Source organism: Macaca nemestrina, chromosome 1, assembly GCF_043159975.1.
Source record: "Macaca nemestrina isolate mMacNem1 chromosome 1, mMacNem.hap1, whole genome shotgun sequence".
Classification (NCBI taxonomy): Eukaryota; Metazoa; Chordata; class Mammalia; order Primates; family Cercopithecidae; genus Macaca; species Macaca nemestrina.
The window spans coordinates 30,393,535-30,416,370 of record NC_092125.1 but is presented as its reverse complement, the minus strand read 5'-3'; the positions used below and the strand labels follow the sequence as shown (position 1 = coordinate 30,416,370).

General features: G+C 36.8%; 1 protein-coding gene across 4 annotated transcripts in view; it reads right to left on the bottom strand.

Annotated features, from left to right (window-relative positions):
* Nucleotides 1–22,836, bottom strand: part of LOC105484417 (SUN domain containing ossification factor) — an 82,843-nt gene that overhangs the window by 49,591 nt on the left and 10,416 nt on the right. For all 4 annotated transcript variants that reach the window (XR_988916.2, XM_071069564.1, XM_011745967.2 and 1 more), the window contains exons 2-6: nucleotides 14,285–14,399; nucleotides 12,511–12,621; nucleotides 9,754–9,908; nucleotides 8,301–8,438; nucleotides 7,928–8,078 (exon numbers count right to left, since the gene is read on the bottom strand). Coding sequence is in view for 3 of the 4 variants with exons in the window: in XM_071069564.1 (XP_070925665.1) it covers nucleotides 7,928–8,078; nucleotides 8,301–8,438; nucleotides 9,754–9,908; nucleotides 12,511–12,621; nucleotides 14,285–14,399 (670 nt within the window). In the remaining variant the exon portion in view is untranslated. The remainder of the gene's footprint in view (nucleotides 1–7,927; nucleotides 8,079–8,300; nucleotides 8,439–9,753; nucleotides 9,909–12,510; nucleotides 12,622–14,284; nucleotides 14,400–22,836) is intronic.

Below are 22,836 nucleotides of genomic sequence, written 5' to 3'. Positions count from 1 at the left end.
AAGTATTATTTTCCTAATAGCCAGTTGCAAGCCCCTTCTTGGGAGCTATCTTATAACTGCTTTGCTTGTAACTGTCCCTCTTGGTCAAAGGAATTGGGAGTTCACAGGCTTCTGACCTCAAATGGACAGACACCTACAGCAGCTGACAAGTGGCTACCTTTTTTCTCAGTGTCTCCACTACCAGGTAGGTTCTCCAGCAAGTCAGGGCCTCTGAGGTCTCCCCTTTGGCAACCCTTTCCTAGGCAAATTATTTATGTTCATAGGCTTTAAAATGTTTTAAATGGCATGAGAATAGAATAGAATAGAATAGAATAGAATAGAATAGAATAGAATAGAATAGAATAGAATAGGATTGAGCTTATTGTATGGTATAAAATCTAAAAATGATAAAATGGTCCTCATCTATAAAATTCTAATGTCTGGTAGGCAGTTCAGGATTTCTTGCTAGGTTTACATAAAATGTGCTAAAGAAATGTATTTTTTATTGGGAAAACATTTTTTGTTTAATTTGGAAGTTATTAAAAGGGAAGTTCAAAATATGAGGAAACCATTAAGTAGAAAAGAGAGACATAAAGAATGTTATGGATAGAAATGTTTTCTCTCTGTTTTGCAAAGAAGGATATAAAAAAAGAGTAATTTTATATGAGGGAGAAATCTTGCATAGTAAATTCTTGTCCTAAAGTAAAATGTCTGGTTATTCAAGAAAGAGGTAATATAGGACAATGTATTAGTCCATTCTCACACTGCTATAAAGAACTGCCTGAGATTGGGTGATTTATGAAAAAAAAAAAAGGTTTAACTGACTCACAGTTCTGCAGGCTGTACAGGAAACACAGTTGAGGAGGCCTCAGGAAACTTATAATCATGGTGGAAGTGTGAAGGGGAAGCAAGTACCTTCTACACATGGTGGCACAGGAGGAAGAGAATGAAGGGGGAAGTGCAACACACTTTTAAACAATCATATCACGTGAGAACTCATTCATTACCAAGACCCTGGGCAGCTCCACCCCTGTGGTTCTACAGGGTAGCCCCCATAACTGCTTTCAGGAGCTGGTGTTGACTGCCTGCAACTTTTCCAGGTGCACAGTGCAAGCTGTTGGTGGATCTAACATTCTGGGGTCTGGAGGATGGTGGCCCTCTTCTCACAGCTCCACTAGGCAGAGCCCCATTTGGGATGCTGGGGGTTGGGGGTTCCCACCCCATGTTTCCCCTCTGCACTGCCCTAGTAGAGGTTCTCCATGAGGGCTCTGTTCCTGCAGCAGACTTTTGCCTGGACATCCAGACGTTTCCACACATCCTCTGAAATCTAAGAAGTTTCCAAACCTCAATTCTTGCCCTTTTTGCACTCATAGAACCAATACCACATGGAAGCTGCAAAGGCTTGGGGATTGCACCCTTTGAAGTAATGGCCTGATCTGTACCTATGCCCCTTTCAACCACAGCTGAAGCTGGAGCAGCTGGGATGCAGGGTGCCATGTCCTGAGGCTGCACAGAGCAGCAGGACACTGGGCCTGGCCCACGCAACCGTTTTTCCCTCTTAGGCCTCCTGGCCTGTGATGGGAAGGGCTGCCATGAAGGTGTCTGAAACGCCCTAAAGGCATTTCCCCCACTTTCTGGGCTATTAACATTTGGCTCCTCTTTACTTATGCAAATTTCTGCAGGCTTGAATCCCTCCCCAGTAAATGGGTTTTTCTTTTCTACCACATAGTCAGGCTGCAAATTTTCCGAATTTCTATGCTCTGCTTCCCTTTTAAACATAAGTTCCAGTTTTAGGCCATTTCTTTGTTTATGCAAATGAACACAGGCTTTTAGAAGTAACCAGGCCACATCCTGAATACTTTATTGCTTAGAAATTTCTTCTGCCAGATACCTTAAATCATCTCTCTCAAGTTCAAAGTTCCACAGATCCTTAAAGCAGAGGCACAACACCACCAGTCTCTTTGCTAAATCACAGGAAGAGTCACCTCTGTTCAAATTCCCAATGAGTTCCTCATCTCCATCTGAAACCACCTCAGCCTGAATTTCACTGTCCATATCACTATCAGTATTCTGGTCAAAACCATTCAACAAGTCTCTAGGAAATTCCAAACTTTCTGTTATCTTCCTGTCGTCTTCTGAGCCCTCCAAACTGTCCAACCCTGCCCATTACCCAGTTCCAAAGTCACTTCCATATTTTCAAGTATCTTTTTAACAATGCCCTACTTCTCTGGTACCAATTTTCTGTATTAGTCTGTTCTCACACTGCTATAAAGAACTACTTGAGACTGGGTATTTTATGCAGAAAAGAGGTTTAATTTTTAATTGACTCACCATTTCTCGGGCTGAACAGGAAGCATGGTTGGGGAGGCCTCAGGAAACTTAAGGGCAAAGGGGAGGTAAGTACCTGCTTTACATTGCCGTGCAGGAGGAAGAGAGTGAAGGGGGAAGCACTACACACTTTTAAACTACATCTCGTAAGAAGTCATTCACTATCACAAGAACAGCAAGGGGAAATTCCATCCCCACGATTCAATCACCTCCCATCTGGCCCCTCCTCTAACATGTGGGGATTACAACTCAACATGAGATTTGGGTGGGGACACAGAGCTAAACCGTATCAGACAAGTCAGAAAATTCAAGCATGTTGTAGAGGGTCTGTGTTATGTCATGACAAGGTTCATAAAGGAGACTTTATAAAAGAAAATTTGTGTATGATTAAACTTGTCATAATTAGAAGGAAATTGTTTATAATACACTTGCTAAAGAACAGTCTAGCCGGGTGCAGTGACTCACCCCTGTAATCCCAGCACTTTGGGAGGCCAAGGCGGGTGAATCACTAGGTCAAGAGATCGAGACCACCCTGGCCATGGCCAACATGGTGAAACCCTGTTTCTACTAAAAATACAAAAATTAGCTGGGCATGGTGGTGCATGCCTGTAGTCCCAGCTGCGGGAGGCTGAGACAGGAGAATCGCTTGAACCTGGGAGGCGAAGGTTGCAGTGAGCAGAGATCGCACCACTGCACTCCAGCCTGGCGAAAGAGCAAGACTCCGTCTCATAAATAAATAAATAAATAAATAAAAGAATGGTCTACATGTTAAAACTCAATTTTCTTAAAATGTTGATTTGCTAAATTACCAGAAATTTTGCTTTTTAATCCTGTAATCTACTCTTTTGAAAGCTTTTCGGATTCATTTTAACTCTTTTAGCTTTTTTTGTCAGCTCCTGTGAGTTTTTCTGCTTCAACTATGACTGCCGTTGTGGCCTGATGCTAAAATGTTTAGTCTTAGAGGTCTGTGGGAGCAGTGTTTTCTTCCAGTATAGCTTAATTCTATGCTGTTGTTTTTTTCTTGATGTGTAACCTATTTTGGCTTTTGGTTTTGACTCTTACATTGCTTAGAAGTGTTTGGGGGACTCCTGCCCAAATCCATTCCCTTTGGCCAGGAAGGGAGCATCTGTTCAGTCTGTTGGGGGGCTATGGATTTTGATTTTTGGTCTGTATTCCTCCTTTTTGTCAGAAGGTGCTGGATGCAATGTTAATGGCAAAGATTTTATTTTCGCCTGTGCCGATGCTAAGATATTATGCTGCCTGCTCCAGGTCCACTGTATCCCTTGGTGGGAACCCTGTGGCCAGGGGACTTGGAGTCAGGAAACTTGTAGCCAGGGGATGTTCTGGGCCAGACAAGAGTGGAGGTGAGTGGGTACTCATCGGTCCTTGAACCCTTTTGAGCAGTGGGGGAGCAAAATAGTGTAATACTTCTTTTCAATCACTTTAGCCAACCTCCCAGGAAACACCGCTCTTGTCCTTGTTGGGTGTAGAGGCCATGCTAAGGCCCAACTGCAGACATCATGTTGTCACTATTAATCTTGTTTGCTCTCCCAATTACCCTGAGCTGGTGTGGCTAGAAACATAATTCTACAGTAAATGTTTCAAAAATTATAGCATCAGGGCACCACCTTCATGGTTGCTAGATTTGTCATCAACATCCCCAGGATCAAGATTTCAATCTTCTGGCTTATCCAGAAAAATCTCACAAACATGTCCCCCAAACTGCCTAACTAACCACAGCAATCCTGAAATACCCAAACCCCTACTTGCTAAGTGGAACAAACTCTCCCTACTGAACAAATTCCACCTGAACCTCCCACCATTACCTGGACCTGGGAAGTTGGCTATGTATACCTCCAGTGCACTCATGATTCTACCTTCTGCACCTTTTGTGTTAAGGACACTAAAGCAGAAGTTTCCCTGCAATGCTCTGAATCCAACTCTAGATGCCAACATACCAATGCCACAGTGAGGTAAATGGGATTCCACTTGAAAACAAGGAGACTATATATGGTGGCTTTTCCTGGATTAGAATATACAGGGGAAAACAACTAACTACCTAGTCTGGGAAGGTGGCAGTGCCACCCTCTTTCAGAAAATAATTGTTCAACCACCCCTATTAGAATGGGGGAAAGTATCTCTATAGACTCAAGTTGGCAACAAAGAATAAAGATCACACCCCAGAGCGTCTCCGTTTGTGCCCCAATTCAGCTCATTTTTCTTTGTGGCCATGAATGGGAAGAAGTCACACCCCATAACCACTCCTGACTCCCCAGGTAGTCATCTGCTCTTTGTCTTTTAATTCTGAATAGTTAAAAGTCAACATCTGCTCTTCTAGGAGTAGCTTTCCCTTATGTATCAAAACTTGGAACTGAGGTGAATGTATGTTGACCACTCTTGCCCCTTCAGGGGTCACTGTCATGAGACCCAAATAACACCAGAAGTAAATAAGCAATAGGATTAATTCTGGCAGGAATCAGGGCAGTAGTACCCTTGGGTGGCTTTGTTTACCACAAGTGAACCCTAAACAACTTGACTCAAACCCTAGAATCCTTAGCCACCAACACAGGTCATGCACTAAAGAGAATTCAAGAGTCCCTAGACTCTTTGGCAAATGTATTTCTCAATAACAGACTAGCACTGGACTATTTACTAGCTGAACAAGGTAGAGCATGTGCAGTTATTAATAAAACCTGCTGCACATATATGAACGACTCCAGACAGGTTGAGATTAACATTCAAGAGATCTATAAGTAAACTACCTGGTTACAGATACAACCAGGGCACTTATTGCAACTATATCTGGTCAACTATCAAAAGTGCCTTCAAAAGTTTCAACTGGCTTTTAGCTACCTCTTCTAGGACCTTTGAAGGCTGTCTTGTTACTAATTTTTGGTCCTTGCCTGTTTAACCTCTTTTGTTTCATTTTGTTTTGTCTTAAACAGTTCTAGGTAAAGAAAATGTTAGCACAAGGCTTCCAACTCATCCTGTCTCTGGGCCCCTGTCAGTTATCCAGAGATTTTCACTTCTCTGGTGCTAGATAGGGCCTACACCGTAAACTCAGCAGGAAGCAGTTACAGAAGACGGATCTCTATCCTTGTGTAGCCTTCTTAAGATTACGGAGGAGTATCTAATCTGAGGGAGGAATGAGGTAGGGAGGTGGAATTCAATTTTAGAGGCGGGTCTTGGACATCAGATCAAATTGAGTACCAGCTAAAACAGGTCCCAGACGGAAGCAAATTTCCATAAGCCAAGCCCACCACCAGTGTGCTATGTCTGTTTACCACTGCCACAGCAACACCTGGAAGTTACCACATCTTTCCATGGCAACACCCAAAAGTTACCACCCCTTCCCATAACAATGGCCTGACAACCCAGAAGTTACCATCTTTTTCCTAGAAATTTCTGCATAACTACCCATTAATTTGCATATAATTAAAAGTACATATAAGCATGACTGCACAACTGCTTCTGAACTGCTATTCTAGGCACAATGCTTATGGGGTAGCGCTACTCTGCACAGAGCAGTACCTCGGCTGCTGCTGCTGCCACTGCTGTACACTGCCACTTCAATTAAAGTCGCTGTTTAATACCACTGGCTTGCCCTTTAATTCTTGCCTGGGCTAAGCCAAGAATCATCCCAGGCTAAGCACTAATTTTGGGGCTTGCCTGTCCTGCATCAGATACATTGGGAAAATAAACAAGAAACATGCACTTAGAAAAATTTACCTAGCTGAGATACTAACAAAGTAAAGTTCAAATACAAACCCTGCAACAAAAGGAACATTTACCCTTTGAAGCCCAGCCAAATAAATCACTATATCCTCCTGGCAACAAATAAGAGAACAAATACAATAAAAATCACTTTGTAATGCATTGTCTATAAACAACACAACAAAACCAGTTTGTAAAGCATTCTCCACATAAGCATATAAGCACAGCAATCAATGTCTCACAGACCCTTGAAATAAAAGGCTAGCACAGGCCAGGCGCGGTGGCTCAAGCCTGTAATCCCAGCACTTTGGGAGGCCGAGGCGGGCGGATCACGAGGTCAGGAGATCGAGACCATCCTGGCTAACACAATGAAACCCCGTCTCCACTAAAAAAAATACAAAAAAATTAGCCGGGCGTGGTGGCGGCGCCTGTAGTCCCAGCTACTCGGGAGGCTGAGGCAGGAGAATGGCGGGAACCCGGGAGGCGGAGCTTGCAGTGAGCCGAGATCGCGCCACTGCACTCCAGCCTGGGCGACAGAGCGAGACTCCGCCTCAAAAAAAAAAAAAAAAAAAAAAAAAAAAAGGCTAGCACAAGGCATCAGAAAGCAAATTCTCTCCCACTCACATAAACTTAACTGGGCAGAGTTATTCTGAAGTGGATACTAAATAAAACTACTGGCTATTAGTCATAATGTGCTCATTATCTGTCATGATTTTTCTGGGATACTAATTCATTTAGAAAGTAATTAGTACAGTTAATTAAAATTCTACTCTTTTGCCTATTAGCATAGACTCACAAACAGTTTAAGTCTCTTAGGTAATAAAGAAGTTTCAGTCTGCTAAGTTAAGGAGAACAAGCAAATCTAGGACAAAGCTAGCTGCCATGCTTGAATTTTACATTTGACATTTTTATAAATACCTTCAAAGGAGATGTGTTTTAATGTTTGTCTAATTTTATTCATGGATGTGATATCTGACAACTAAACTTTAACATATACGTAATTTGGTATCATTGAGAAAAGTAGTTCCTTCAAGATGTATGAAATGCTGAGCTCCCATAAGAAACATCATCAAAACAGTTGGTCCCATGATAGTGAAAGTCTCCAGAATGAAGTTTAGTTAGTCGTAAGTGAAGATTCACTGAAAATACGTGAAAAAGAAAGCAGAGAACAAAAGATCCCAAATTAAAGAGGAATAAATATGGATGTGGTAGTCAGCACACTGAACTACCCTTGGACCCTATTTATTTTTGTTTTTGTTAAGTTTATGGAATATACTTCACCTCTTCAACTTAGTCATTGCTTACCTGAGGGAAGTTTAAATTGCTGTGTTGATACTACTTCAAGAAATTCTACAGTACATGAAGTCAAGGTACGACTCAGAAGGAGAAAAGAAAGTAAAACTGTTTCACTGTGATAAGCTCTGTCTTAATTACAAGAATCACACTCTAAAATATAAGGTGGTCTGGTTGTATTTTGTATACAAATAATGAAAGGTAAAATGTTCCATTAACATAGTTCTGATTGAAGAGCCTAAATTTAACCTCGTACATTCTGAAGATAATTAAATGTAATTAGGCATACCTTCTTCTAGATAGCTTTCTAAGAAGCTGATTAAATAAGGACTTTATGTATCTGGTATCAAACAGCTGTGCGTGGCACAAAATCATTTAATAATATATAACTAAGGAGAGTTCATGCTTGAAACAACTTTATGTAATAAACACTATATTGGAGACAGAATCACTTGCTCTCAGAGAGCACAGTTCCTGTTAGTTCCACATGTTGTTGTCTACTTCATCTCCCTGATTTTACAAAAAAATATAGTTAGCGAATTATTATGAGCTTAGCTAATAACAAAAATGCATTACATAAAGAAGTAAGAGATAGTGCAAGTTATATACTTACCTCATTTTTTACATTATCTGAAGCATTCAATGCAGATTTTTGATCACCACCATCCTGTTCACTTGCTGAAACTTTTGATTCAAATTCTGATTTTGTTATCTTTCCTTTACCATGTGAAGATGATACATTTTCTATATGCTGGCCAACAAGGCTATTTAAAACCAAAAGATATATTAAATAAACAGATTTTACTGGATAACAAATTCTATACAATCTCAATTCTTATAACTCATGTACAAAGTAAACCAAGGAAGAAACACAGAGAGATCAGCTTTCTCTCAAAGTGGAATTTAACATACACCAAAGTCTATTCAAACAGAACACTGCTGTTATTACAGAATCATAAGAAGGACAAACAACTGCTCCTACCCACCTGTCAGGTGGACTGACAAAGGAAGGTTGTTCAATTGGAGCACTAGCATCAAGGGCCTCACCAACATCACAATCAGTTTCAGACTGCTCAGTTTCACTTGGTTTGGCTATAGGAATAGTACCAGATTTTTCTATTTCACTAAAAAAAGAAACAAGAAACATAATCTGGTAATTAAATTAACTTGAGGTAATATACATTAAAAACACTATTAGTGATTTCCAAAACATAATGTAAACCAAAGAAAGAAAATTTTAAATCATGTCAAGTCAATTGCTGACTTGATCTGTTATTGTACTCAGCTTCTAAATAACTACCTACCAAATATTAAAATATTAGAGGTTAATATTTGGTCGTATCGAAAATAAGATTTTTAAAAATTACTTATTCTCACTGTATCTTCTCTAAAGTTTAATTTCCATGTTACTATATTAATTCTACCAGCATTAAAGTTGTTACTTATGGCATCCTTCAAAAGTCATTATCTCAAGACATTTCACTAAAATTTTAAGGTGTTCTTAGAATTTCATTTTTAAAATATAAACCTTCCTATTTTTCCCTGCCTCACCTCCATTTCATTAATCAGTCATGTTTAATATAATGGGAGTATAGAATTCACTGTTCAGATATGTGGTATCTAGCCTTAAATTCCTTCGGAATCATTTAAATTTAAAATACTATCATTAAAGTTAAAATACTATCATTATTTCTCAACACGTCTTCTGTTCCCTGGCCCGTACTGAGACATTCTCCTAGCTGGTAACCATAACACCTTGTGCAACTCCTTCAACCCAGGCCCTTACATTCTTGAGAAGCAAGGGTGATATTAACGGACACATTTATCCTATGTACCAGTTATTCTTCTTGTACTTTATTTATATTAACTCATTTGATAAAGGAAATGCTTATGTAGTATTAACAGAAGGACGTTTCATTTTGTTCTTTGGACTGTTGCAGGAAGGAGCTAGGAGAAGTACCTAACAAATTTTCTAATTTAAGGATCACTTAAACCCAAACACTCTGAATATTTATTATCAAGTTTGAAAAAGGTAGCAATTCACACGAAGACATAAAAATGAATGAAATGGCAGTGATACTTAATGGAAATGAACAACCTGACATTTGAGTTGATAATTATAGGGAAGATAATTCAAATAAGCACTGTTTCCTAAGTAGAACCTTACTTTGCTTAGACTATATAGAGATTTCACACTTGGGATCTATCAACTTCATTGAGTTAGTTAGCTAAATAAACTTGTTATAAAATCATTACATTCAAAACACACAAAGGCATGCACACACATGCACACGAAACACAGTAACTGTAATTTAATTTAGGTCTGCTATATAGCCTAAATTTCAAACTTGAGTAGCAAGCTGCTTTATCTTTTAAAGAAATCTTTCTATCACTAACTAAGGAGATTCTTTTTTGTGTTTGTTTTTTGTAATGACTTACTCAAGCTTTGAGATTGGAGTGATTTCTGAGGTAGATGAGCTGGAAATATTTTCAACAGTTTCACTGTCCACAACTGCATTGGAAGACTCTTCATGCAAATCAACTGTAGGGAGTGTCTCCACCACCGGTGGACTTAACTTTTTTGACTCTGTATTCTGTTTAAAAAAAACAAGTCAACTAAATTAAATGTTGAGATTAATATATCATCTCTTTAGCAGAATAGGCATTTACGGAAAGCATTTCTGAAAAATGACAATATAAAAAATGTTCACTAAAAAAGTACTTTTATAAAAATCCTTTCTTCCAATATTACCACCCTAAGGAATATATTTCATATGAAAATACAGGCCCTACACATTTTTTCATGGCATTTCATAAACTAGGAAAGAACTTTCTCCCTACATATTTCCTACTTTGCATCAGGAGCTACAAAGATTTCTGTCTTCTCTAATTGATGAACGCTAGTAGCAACAAAGAAACCCTATGGACAAGTACAAAACAGTACAATACATAGTTCTTGACCCTGAGCAGTTTAGGAAATAATGTGTATCAATAAGCAACAATATATGTTCAAGTAACACCAGGAAGCAATAAATGATTCTTGCTGCTCCTTCAGTCTCCAATGTCCTGGGCCTTTCAGTCCTCCAAAACACAATGTGAAATCTACCTAACACCTGTTCATATTTGAAAACCTCTATCAGCACCTCCTCTTCCAAGACCAACCCTAAACAGAATTAACTACTCCCTTTCCTCTATGCCTCCACTGTTCTCTGTACGCTTTTATCACTGTATCTGTAACAACTCAATTGCCATTATTCATGTCTCCCTCTCTTCTTCAAGTATACCATAAATGTCCTGAGTAAGAACTATGTTCTCTTGATCTTCATATTCCCAGTGTCTAGCACAGTACCTAGCACACGGTAGGTGTTTAAATGCTTCAATAAATGAATATCAAGTGAGAGGTACAAATATCACGCTCAGCTCAAGGAAAAAGAAACTAAGGACTATTATGAATTAGAAGAGCTAGGCCTTAAAGAAAAGAAGGGCCAGTACAAGAGCAGAAAAAAACCTCAAGGCATGTAGTCCAGAAAATATAAAGTATGATCATTTGGGGAATTATTTATACTGAGAAATTCACAAAAAAATATAAATAGTCGTCTGCATTTTTATGATGGAGGCCTTGAGAAAAGGACTACTGCCTTATTAGCAAATACTATATTACCATATGAACGTGTATTCATACTTTAAAAATTAGTGAGATACTTTACATGTTTTTTGTTTTTTTGAGACAGTCTCACTCTGTCACCCAGGCTGGAGTGCAGTGGCGTGATCTCGGCTCACTGCAACTTCCGTCTCTTGAGTTCAAGTGACTCTCCTGCCTGAGCCTCCTGAGTAGCTGAGACTACAGACATGCGCCACCATACCTGGCTAATTTTTGTATTTTTGGTAGAGACAGGGTTTCACCATGCTGGCCAGGCTGGTCTCAAACTCCTGACCTCAGGTGATCCACTGTGCCCGGCCTACATGCTATTTTTTAATTAAGTCTTCAAAATCCAATGTGTATTTTATGCTAACAGTAAATTTCAATTTGGACTAGCCACATTTCAAGTGCTTAATGGCCACATGTGGCTAGTGGCTACTGTAATAAACAATATAGGTATAGAAGACATGGTAAGCACTTGGAAGTATCTGAACACAACTACATCATAATAAAATTTTTATGAATAACGGTAGGAGTGTTCAGGATAGTCATACAATTGTAAGGGCTACAAGTATCACTTTTCTCTTACTCCTATGCATAAACCCTTGACAAATGTCTTGCAGAATCCAATAAAATGAAACTAATTCTATCGCTTTAGATAACTCAGTGTGAAGTTATAAAATAGCCCTGGCTCTTGCAAAAAGTGCAAGGTTAAAAAATAAAAAACGAAAAAAAAGAATAGCCAAGGCTGTATTTTTTTAAAAAGAAAGAATTCTCCCTCATTCTGAGTTGAAATGTGTGTTCTTTTTTTAATATTCGAGATTTTAGTTTTTCCTTAGTCCTTCTGCCTCCAGATCAAACATCCCCAGTTCCTTCAGCCATTACTGATACTAAATGGCTTCCAGATACCTCAGCATTAGCATTCTGATCAGATTATGGTATATATATTCTAGACAATCAAATATCCCCAGTTCCTTCAGCCATTACTGATGTTAAACGGCTTCCAGATACCTCAGCATTCTGATCAGTTTATGGTGTATATATACTAGTTTTTAGTATTTTTCATAAAGTCTGGTGCACAAAATAAACAATATTCAGAATGTAATATAAGAGAGGGAAAAAACATATTTTAACCTATTATCTATTCATACCCATAATAAGTAGAAATCTTGGTATCAAAATACTCCGAGTTCTACATAAAAATACTTCCTTTTGTTCCAAGTGATTTAGGTTAGAAAAAAATTTCCTAACAACTGAAAATCTGAAGAGACAAGATACATCATAATGAACCAAAATAGAACCGAGGAAGAAACGAGGATTTACACTCAAACCTTTACTACCAAGAGACTAGTCACATTTATTATTATTATCTGTAATTATACATGTTCTCAAAAGTAGTACTATTAGCAGGTAAGTAATCTTAAGTCCAGTTACAAAGTACCTCAAAGTGAAAAAACTAACAATACACACACAATATGGTGACCGAACAGAGGTTTTCAACCTTGTGAAGTAGTTTGAAATGACATATTATTAAAAATCAAAGCAACATAGCTTACTTGTACATCCACAATAGAGTCATCTTTTAATTTATGTTCTTCTGGAGAAACAGGTAAATTTGAACCTGATTTTCCCAATGATTCAGCATTGATAGGTCCCTCTCTTTCATCCTATATAACAAACAACAACAAAAAAGATCACCTGATAAAACTGTTTTACAAAAGTTATAAAGCAATATGAAGACCATTTCTTTCCATACTTTAAAACCAAAAAATTGACTTGTGTATTTGACTCTAATTAATTTCATTTGTTTACAGGATTATTGTCTATTTCCTCGAATCCCCTCATTGCTACAACACTTAAAATGTGCAATACACCAGTTCAACAACTTCATTTGATTTCTTAATAAGCATTTTAGTCTTAACCATCCAGCACTGTTTTAAGCACCTAGTAAAACTCCAATAAATATCTCACAAATGAAGGTACATAAAGCTCTTTCTTTCATCTCTTTTTTGACATACATTCGAGTTAGAATTTCTAATACCTTTATGCCTTCTAGAGTGTAACTTTCATAAAAGTTCATATTCAATCTTTGTTTACCTGAGTCTATATAGCTCATACTAGGTATCTAAATGTTTGCTGAAAGAATATGCTTTCCCCCTTAATGCTCTGCTTAAATTCATTTTTATGACATTTGTTTGCAAAATGCTTCATCAAAAAGGGGATTAAATCAAAATCTTACATACTGTGTGGGTGAAAATATAAAATTATAGTTTTTTTGGAGATATGTGGCAAGTCTTCAAATTTTAAATGCTCCATCCCAGAAATATATCCAACATAACTTAAATTTAAATAATCCACTCTAAATATGCAAAAGAAAACCCTCAAGTATGTAATTGTAAATATGTGTTGAAACACACACACACACACACACACACACACACACGTGTGCACACATGGCAGGGAACAAAATGCAAAAGTTTGTCAATAAAGAAACAATTGATAAATAACATGTCTGTATAACAAGATTAAAATGCAGCCATTCAGAATATAGCAACACGAAAAGATGATATATGAGCTATCACTGGGGGAAAGGGGAATGTCAATTTGTAATATATATATATACATGATATTTTCATAGAAACAAAAATATTAATTTGTGGGCATATATAAAGGTGTTATTTATACCCACAGAACAAGGTCCGAACATTTTCACAAGAGATAGTAAACTGTTGTTCCTTTGGGGAAAGGAATGAGACATAAATAATAAATATTTTATATCAATATAAATTATTTCAGTAATTTTAAATAAATACACTGAAGTTAAAGGCAAAAGCCAAATCAAGTCAATACTCACCATTTATCATTTAAAATGGTAAAATAACATGTTTTAAGATCATGAGGTTTTTTGGAGTCTTTATATTTACTGCACCTAATTACATAAAACAAACTACAAAGCCACTAACTGTAGATTCTCCCTGGAATACTCATTTCTAATAGTTTTTAATTTGCAAAATTGGTAATTTCTTTAAAAACTCTAATTATTATAGATCATTAAAAACAAATCACTCGTTTTCAGCTCTCTGAACATGCACTACCCTATACTATAGGACTAAGGATGTTACAAAATTCCAAATACAAGCAACAAGAATAAACATATAAATATCTCTGAGCCATCAGAATATAAGAATTACCTGAGTAATAGCAAAGAAAAATACAAATCTCCACCAAAAATTATGGCACAGCATTTTTGAAATTATTTTATTTTGAATGTTTTCAGACACTCTCGGAAAGCTGACACACAAATTATAATGTTAACTTTATTTAAGGCACCTTTTTCGGGAATTGTACATCTTCATTTTCTAGCGCACAGTTGTCATCTTGAGAGTAATACGATGACGCTGAAGCTGAAGAACTCTCTTTACAACATACACGCCAGCTGGGAAGCCTGTAAAACACCCACCACCACCAGCGACAAACAGAAAAAGAGAAAGAAAAAGAAAGAAGAAAAGTTGTTAAGTCAACGTATTTCTGTGTGGGCTAGAATTTGAGGCAATAAACAGACAGATGGTTCCTATCCTAATACCTTTTAACAATTTAATGATGAAAATCAATATGCATAAGAAAAACATAAACATTATTATCAGCATTCCAAGTAAGACATTACGAATTCCATGAAGGCACAACAGGAAAGTCTTCACCAGAAGCAGTATCTGATCATTATGACACAAGGAACAGAGAAAGCTGTCAAACAGCTAACCTCCTCGGAAAGCAACAGTTCTTATAAATTCTAACAAATATTTAAGAACAGATAATCCTAAAGTTACCTCAACTGTTTAAAAGCCTAGAAGCTTCCAAATTATTTTTGCATAGAGAACCTAACAGTGATATCAAAAACTAACAGAAATAGCACACACATAAATGAATACTAGAGGTGAATAGTACTTATGAAATAACATGCAAAACGTACCAAGAAAACAATAAAAAAGAAAGTCTCTAGGAACATACCAAAGGAGAAATATACCACAATTATTATCAAGTAGAGTTCAGCTCTGACATTCAAAACTGGTCCAATATAATAAAATCAACTTGATTTGCTATGCAAAAATATCAAGGAAAAATATCTTATGATTATATCCACAGCTACTGAAAAACATCTGATAAACTTATATATCCATCAATGTTTCAAGAATCAATAATGAAACAGGAATAATTATATATTTAACATGGAAAATACATATGTAATACATAAAACTAAAAGTCAGTACTATACATAGTGAGGAAACCTAAAAAGACACCTATATAGATCTGAAATAAGACAAGAATGTCCATTTTCATTAGCATTACAAAACACGAAGATAAAAGAGGCATAAAAATGGAAAAGACAGTAAAATTATCTGTAGTTCCAAATAATGAGGGTATCTGCATTAATTGCAGACGAGTTTATATAAATGGAAAATTCAAAAGAATCACCTGTTAAAAGAACAGGTATAAAAATTATATTCCCAGATATAAAAATTATATTCCCAAGTATAAAATTAAGAAGCAAATCAACACTCTCAAACCATAACAAGTACTCCTTTACAATAGAAACAATAAAGTGCCCAGATAGAAACTTGGCAAGAAATCTTCTAGTAAGTAGAAATGTTTGCAACTGCCAATATTTGACAATCTTTTTACTTGGAAAAAGTGTCAATTTCACAATTCAAAATAATAAGAGCAGTCTGAAAACCACATACTGAGGTGGTAAAAAGGGAGACTTTTTGTATAAAAAGTAAGCCAGAAATAGTCAAGAAATAGTCAAGAATATTCTGATATGAGGGGACTAGATCTATATGAAACTACAGTAATTACAGCAATATGATACTGAGATAACAGAGGCAAAGGAAACCCCCAGGGTGACTAGAAAGAGAAATCCCAGGAAGATAGCTGTAAACAAGGAACAGAAGGCAACCAGTCTAGGTTAGTTTATCAGAGCACCCAAATACCACCAGAAGAAATGGAATGCCTAGGTTTAAAGACTTTGGAGATTTCTTAAACCTACTGCTTTCATTTTAGAAATTGTATTTCTATTTTTTCCTTGAAGGAAGGTTTTCAACTTGAATGTGTGGTGAAAAGTTTTTCTTGTGGCAACCTACAGTCTTTAATACTTCTAGGCATCCTGCCATTTTAAGGGTGTATGTTACAACTATGTGTTTCAAAAAATAATGGTTAAGTGTTAGGGTAAAAGAGAAGTCAATTCATCCTTACTAAAAAGAATAGGAGAGGGACTCAGGAAAATTTTTCTAAAGGATATAGCAACTGAAGAGCCAAGGAAGATTTCATTAAGAAAGTGGAAAACATTCTTTATTGTGCCAAGGGAGATTTCATTACGGAAGAAAGCATTCTTTAATGTGAAAGTGATTGAAAAAAACCATCCTTTTAAAATGGATATCCAATGGCTTGCAATGACAGCTTTTTATATTTGCCTAGCACAGAATTACTGAACCAGCTATCTTTTTGTTTTTATCATACTATCAAATAAATCTAGCAAAATAATGCAATAATGAAGTCTAGAAAGACATTAATGTGCGATAAAGAATATGCTAATATGCAAATGAGCCAAGCTTAATAATCGCAGAGAAGGAGTCTGCAATTATTAAGCTTGACTAATAAAACTAAACTGGAGTCTGTCACTTTCAAATGAATTGTTTTCCTCTGAGTTTTAATGAAGAAACTTTACAAGCATGTAAGATTACCCAGTAAGTACCAATTATTATGTTAGATACAGAGCCCTGTTAGGAAACATTAGGGGTAATTTTCAACTCATTTAAAAATTTGAGTAAGTACATATAGTTTTAAGAAAATATGAAAACAACAAAGTAGCCATTTTAATTAACATAGAAACCAAACAAGATGGAAAACATTATGTCATTAAGACAGCTATTTATTATATATGAGTAAAAAGAGGAAAGAATTACAAATATATATGCACCTAACAATGTAGAAAATACACTACAACCACGGGCAAAGCTACAGGTGGAAAGAGAATAATCAAAAATTATGGTGGCCTATTTTAAATTACCTCACAAAATAACAGATTAAGTGGACAAAGTGATATTTATATTCCATGTAAGAAGCTCAATCAAAGATACAGAATTTTATACCAAATACAAATTAAAACATTCTTCTCAAGGACACGTGGAATATTTCCCAAATACCAATCATAAACTGAAGCCTCAAAAGAAGCCTCAAATTCCAAAAACTCAAGCTCTAAAAGATTATATTCCCCAACCAGGCTGCAACAAAATTTGAAATAACAAAAAGACAGCTAACAATATCCCAAGCCTGGAAGCAAGAAATATGTAGCAAAATAATCCTTAGGTTAAAGAGGAAACAACATTATGAAATAATCAGCAGAAGACTACCAATCAAAATTGGTGGGATGTAGATGAGACAATAGCAGGAAAATTATGCTTCTGAATATATGAAGACAAATGCTGAAAACAGAAGAGCTAATCATTCAACTCAAAAAGATAGAGGACAGTACAAACGCAAAGAAACAAGGAAGGATATATGGACAGGCACTGCTAAAATAGAGAACAAACACAGCAAAGAAAATTAAGAAAATCAAAAGTCGGTTCTTTGAAGAAAGTATTAGACAAACTTCTGGCAAAATCAATAAATGGAAGATAGTAATGGAAATTAACAAAATATGGAATAAAAAGATAAGATAACCACAGAGAAAACAATTTTTAAAATTATAAAATATTATAAATTATATATAACAATATATTTGGCAACAGGAGAAATGGTTATGTTTCTAGAAAAACAGCAAAACTGCCATAAGGAATGGAAAAAACTGGTAACAGACTGATAACAAATAAACTTGAATGGATCTATGAACATCTCACACATAGGAGAAAATTCAAACCCGGTTTTTAAATTTTTTATTTGGAAATAGTTTCAAATTTCAGAAGAGTAGGCAGCATAGTACAAAAAAAAAATCTACAAATCCCTTAGCTGTATCAACCCATTGTTAATATTTTACTTAATTTGTTCCATTATTTGTCATTTGCCCATGCTCACTCACTCATCCTCCCTCTCTCCCTCTGTTTCCTCTCTCCCAGTAATTTACCTCTAAAATACTGTGATATCTATTTCCACAGAATAGGGATATTCTCTTGAATAACTACAATACAGCTATCAACTTCAATAAGTGTTACATTGACACAAAAATTTACTGTCCATATTGCAATTTTGTCAATTAATCAAATAATGTCTTTTTTAGAATTCCATTCTCTAATACAGAATTAAATCTATGACCATGTCATGTCGATTCAGTATCATTTAACTTGGAACAGTTCTGGAGCTTTATTTTATGCAGCACTAACATTTTTGAAGGCTATAGTCCCTTTTCTTTTTAGATAGTATAGTCCTTATGTGAGATTTGTCTAATGTATCATGATGACCAGATTCAGATTAGGTATTCTCAGTCAGAAGCCTTTGTTGTGTCTTTCTCAGCATATTATAGTGACGTTGTGACTTTCTCAGGATATTGTATCGAGAAGCATATAATATCCATGTTCCAGCAGTTGCAATTCTACTTTTAGGTACTTCTTAACAGCAATGAAAACTATGTCCACAAAAAGCCTTGTACAAGCATGTCCCTAGTAGTTTCTACTCGGGACTAGATAGCCAAAATCTGGAAGCAGCCCAGATAACTACTAACAGAAGAATAAACAAACTGTAGTACATTCACACAGTGTACTACTACTCAGCAATAAAAAGGAACTAATTAATGACAAAGGAAACAAAATGGGTAAATCTCAGACATTACATTGAGTAAAAAGAAGTCAAACACATGAGTAAATACTGTATAATTCCATTTAGATGAAGGTCCAGAATTGGCAAAACTAATCCATGGTGACAGAAATCAGATTACTACTTGCCTCCGGGGGATTCACCAGAAAGGGACATGAGAGAACTTTCTGGGGTGATGAGACTACTCTATATCTTGAGAGGGTGTGAGTTACATACGTGTATGCATGTGTCAAAACTGATCTAACTATACAGTTAAGGTCTGTGCATTTTGCTGTACATTATTTATTTATTCTGAGACAGGGTCTCACTCTGTCACCCAGGCTGGGGTGCAGTGGTGTCATCTCAGCTCACCGCGGCCTTCCCCTTCCCGGGCTCAAGTGATCTTTCCACCTCAGCCTCCAGAATAGCTGGGACTACAGGCAAGCACCAACATGTCTGGCTAATTTTTGTATTTTTGGAAGAGATGGGGTTTTGCCACGTTGCCCAGGCTAGTCTCGAACTCCCGGAGTCAAGTGATCCACCTGCCTCGGCCTCCCAAAGTGCAAAGTGCCACTGTGCCTGGCCTATACAGGTTTTATTACCTGTTCAAGATCCTGCAACTAATAAGTGGGATCTGGGGTTAAAACTTGGATCTTTTTGACTCTGAAGCACGGGTCTCTTAGCCACTACACTACATGGCCTTCATCTTTATCTCTTGTTGCCATTACGAAAATCATGAAGTAGTTAATCAGAACTTCTCCTTTGTGATAGTTGTTTTATTTTTGTATTATGCTGTAACTAGCCTTGACTAGTATTACCGATTCTTGAGTGAATGTAACAGTGTTATCTTCTTACCTTTCTTTTCATTTATCTGTTGGATAGAAAATATTAAACATGAAATGTAGCAACATGGAAAAATCCAACACTTTGGAGAGAGATCTAAATTTGCAAGGTGAGTGATAGGCAACTTATGAGCTTCAGTTTCCTTATTTGTAAAAATTAGATTAATACTTTAATCCAAGAGTATGGACAAATTTAAGAGGAGCCAAGGAGTCAGAGACCAGCCTGGGCAACAAGGCAAAACCCCGTCTCTACAAAACATACAAAAATTAGCCAGGCATGGTGGCGCACACCTCTGGTCCCAGCTACTCAGGAGCCTGAGGTGGAAGGAGAATCACCGGTGCCCGGGGAGGTCAAGGCTGCAGTGAGTGGTGATCATGCTGCTGTACTCCAGCCTGGGGGACAGAGTGAGAAAAAAAAAAAAAGCAAGTAAGCAAGCCTGTATGCCTCAATTCAGTATCAAAATTGTAAAATGGACTTATTAGGAGGAACTGAAATAAATGTATATGCTATGCTTAGCCTGGCACAGAATATGCACTGAAATGTTAGTTATTATCAGCCACTACCTTTTCTATCTACTTTCACTTACCAAATTTCACAGTAGTTTATACTTGTAATCTCAACTTCTTCACCTTCTACTTAGTCCTCAGCCTGCTGAAATCTAGTTTCTGCCCTCACTGTACCACTCAGACTAGTATGGTGTGGCAGAAGTTAGATTTTTTTGATTCCTCGGCTGCATGTGGTACCTCTGACTGCTGTTTTAACTTAAACCACCTCCTTACACACTTGTGCTTCTCATCACACTGACTCCTGCTTCTGAGTCTCCTTTGATATGCTGCTTCTGTTCACTATTTAAATTCTGATGCTCCAAGGGTCTGGTTCTGAATCTTCCCTTTGTATTCTACATAGGAGACTTACCTACTCTCATGGTTTTTAGTTGACGGCTACTGAAACTTTTATCTTCAGCCCTTATCTTTTCCTAAATGGCCCATTCCTTAAAACCCTTCTGTGATACCCTACATTAATGTTGACGATACATAAAGCTCATTTAAAAGTTGCATCTCTCTTCCTTCATATTCCAAGATATCTCAAAAACATCTAAATCCAAAATTGAATACATTAGCTTCCTTTTCCAAATCTCTTCCTCTCATATCCTTGATCCCACCATCTGGTACTGCTGTCTACCCAGTCCTCAAACTAGAAACCTGAAAAACATCTGTGACTATTCCTTTGCCTTCACCCTCCCTTGACCAACTCGTTTATTCTACTCTAAATTTCTTTAAATCATTTCTCAATCCCCATTCTGACTGCCTTAACTCAAGCCCTTATCTCTTACCTAGAGCAAACTCCTAACAGATCTCCCTAATTCCTAACTTGCTACGTCTGCGAATCAACCACTAACATTGCCAAAAATCTAACAGTAAATTATCACACTACCATTCCCCTGCTTAAGACCTTTTATAGACTCCATTAACTACGTGACAAAACTCAAGCTTCTCTCCACATGCTATTTAAAAATCTCTAACAATTCTACTAACGTCTTCAGCTTCATACTTCCTGCCACTCTCCCTGCCTTTCACTTTATGCTTCAGTGATACAGAGCTACCTGTAACAGTTCCTTGAACACAGACTGCGCTGTCTCATGTCTCTGGCTCATGCTGTTTCCTCTCTCAAGAATGTTCTGTACTTACTCCCACTCCCACTATCTAAAACCTAACAAAATACCTATAATTCTCTCTTGGGGCAAGAAACTAGTAAGGGTCTGAAACATTTTCCTGATTTCCACAATCTGGGGTTAGTGGGCGGCCCCTCTCTAAATTCTCACAGCCTGTTGGCTATCTCTACCTGAGCACATACACACTGAAATGAAATTAACTGTTTATTTTTGTTTCTCACGTAAGACTAAGCAACTCCAAGGCAGAGAATACACTGCCCTCTTGCCAGCATGATGATCTGCTGAGCTCCTACTTTGACTATGAATTGGAAAAGCTTTTTCAGAGCTTTAAAAAGAATGAGAAAAGACTTTGTGGTAAAAGAAATAACTAACCTAGGCAATAAAGAATTGCTTCTTAAACATAAATTCAAAACTAATCCCTTGTACAGAAATATAGTGCCAGCCACTCAATTAGGGCAGTATGGTTAAAATTAACAGTGAACATTGTAGTTTTTGAGTATTACTTCCTGGATATCTGAAAAAAATTACAAAAATTCTTAAGTATTGAGAAACTTGTGGGAAATGGGTGAATAATATGGAAGCCACTTTGGTCAAACACTGGTAATAAAACAAGACCAAAAGATCACCAGGCCTCTAGTGCCTTTGCTTAAGCAACCTAGTTTCTCTCCATCACAATGTTTTATTAAAAGACAGATATTCTTCTAAACCACATTATCAGTCTGGAGTTCTTTTAAGGTTGCTTGTCTTCTGCTTGGTCTATCTGCTAATAGGTAAGAGCACACTGGACCTCTTTCTCCTTGCAGTTTTTATTCTATTTGGCTACTTCAACAGTCTTTAGTCAAACCACATGCAACTGTACAGCTTAGCTGAAGAAAGTTCTATGTTCTAGTGCCTGTTTCTAATTAAACCTTTGCATTTCAGTAGTTCTGACTTTTAATCTTCACTCTGATGTAGGATTGGGTCTTAAATTCTCTTAGCTTAATATTCCACATATCAAATTCTATTAGAAACTTGTTTCACTAAATTGGCCTATAATTTCATTGATCCAACATAGAGAAGCACTTAGTAAACAACGTGATATGTTCTGTTTTTATATCTTAACCTACCATTAGAAATTCAGTCAATACAATTTGTCCTCTAAGATGCTGGAAATAATCATACCCTATAGTTGATAATAATATATTTTCAGAAATTGGGTACGGTGTATTTAGCCTCTAAAACACAAGTGACAGTACTTTTGTTACCTTAATTTTCAATTAGAAACTAGAGTCCTCAAATCAATTACTACCAGGCCAACAGATCAGCCATGCTAAAACAAAGTCTCTATTAGGAAAAGTAGAAAATAAAGCTACAACAGTTGGTGTGGGTCAGACTGCAGGCATTTAAAAATTATCAAGGTTTAAAGTTTTATCCTTCAAGGAGCCTTTGAAAGATATTTCATTAGAGGACTGACATAATCAAAGTTGCATGTAAGATAAATCCAGCAGCACTGTGTAAAATAGGTTGTAGCAAACAAGTACGAAGCTACTCTACATGTTAACTTTTTTTTTTTAAGTACTCTTCTACCTCCCCTCACTGCCAAACAAAT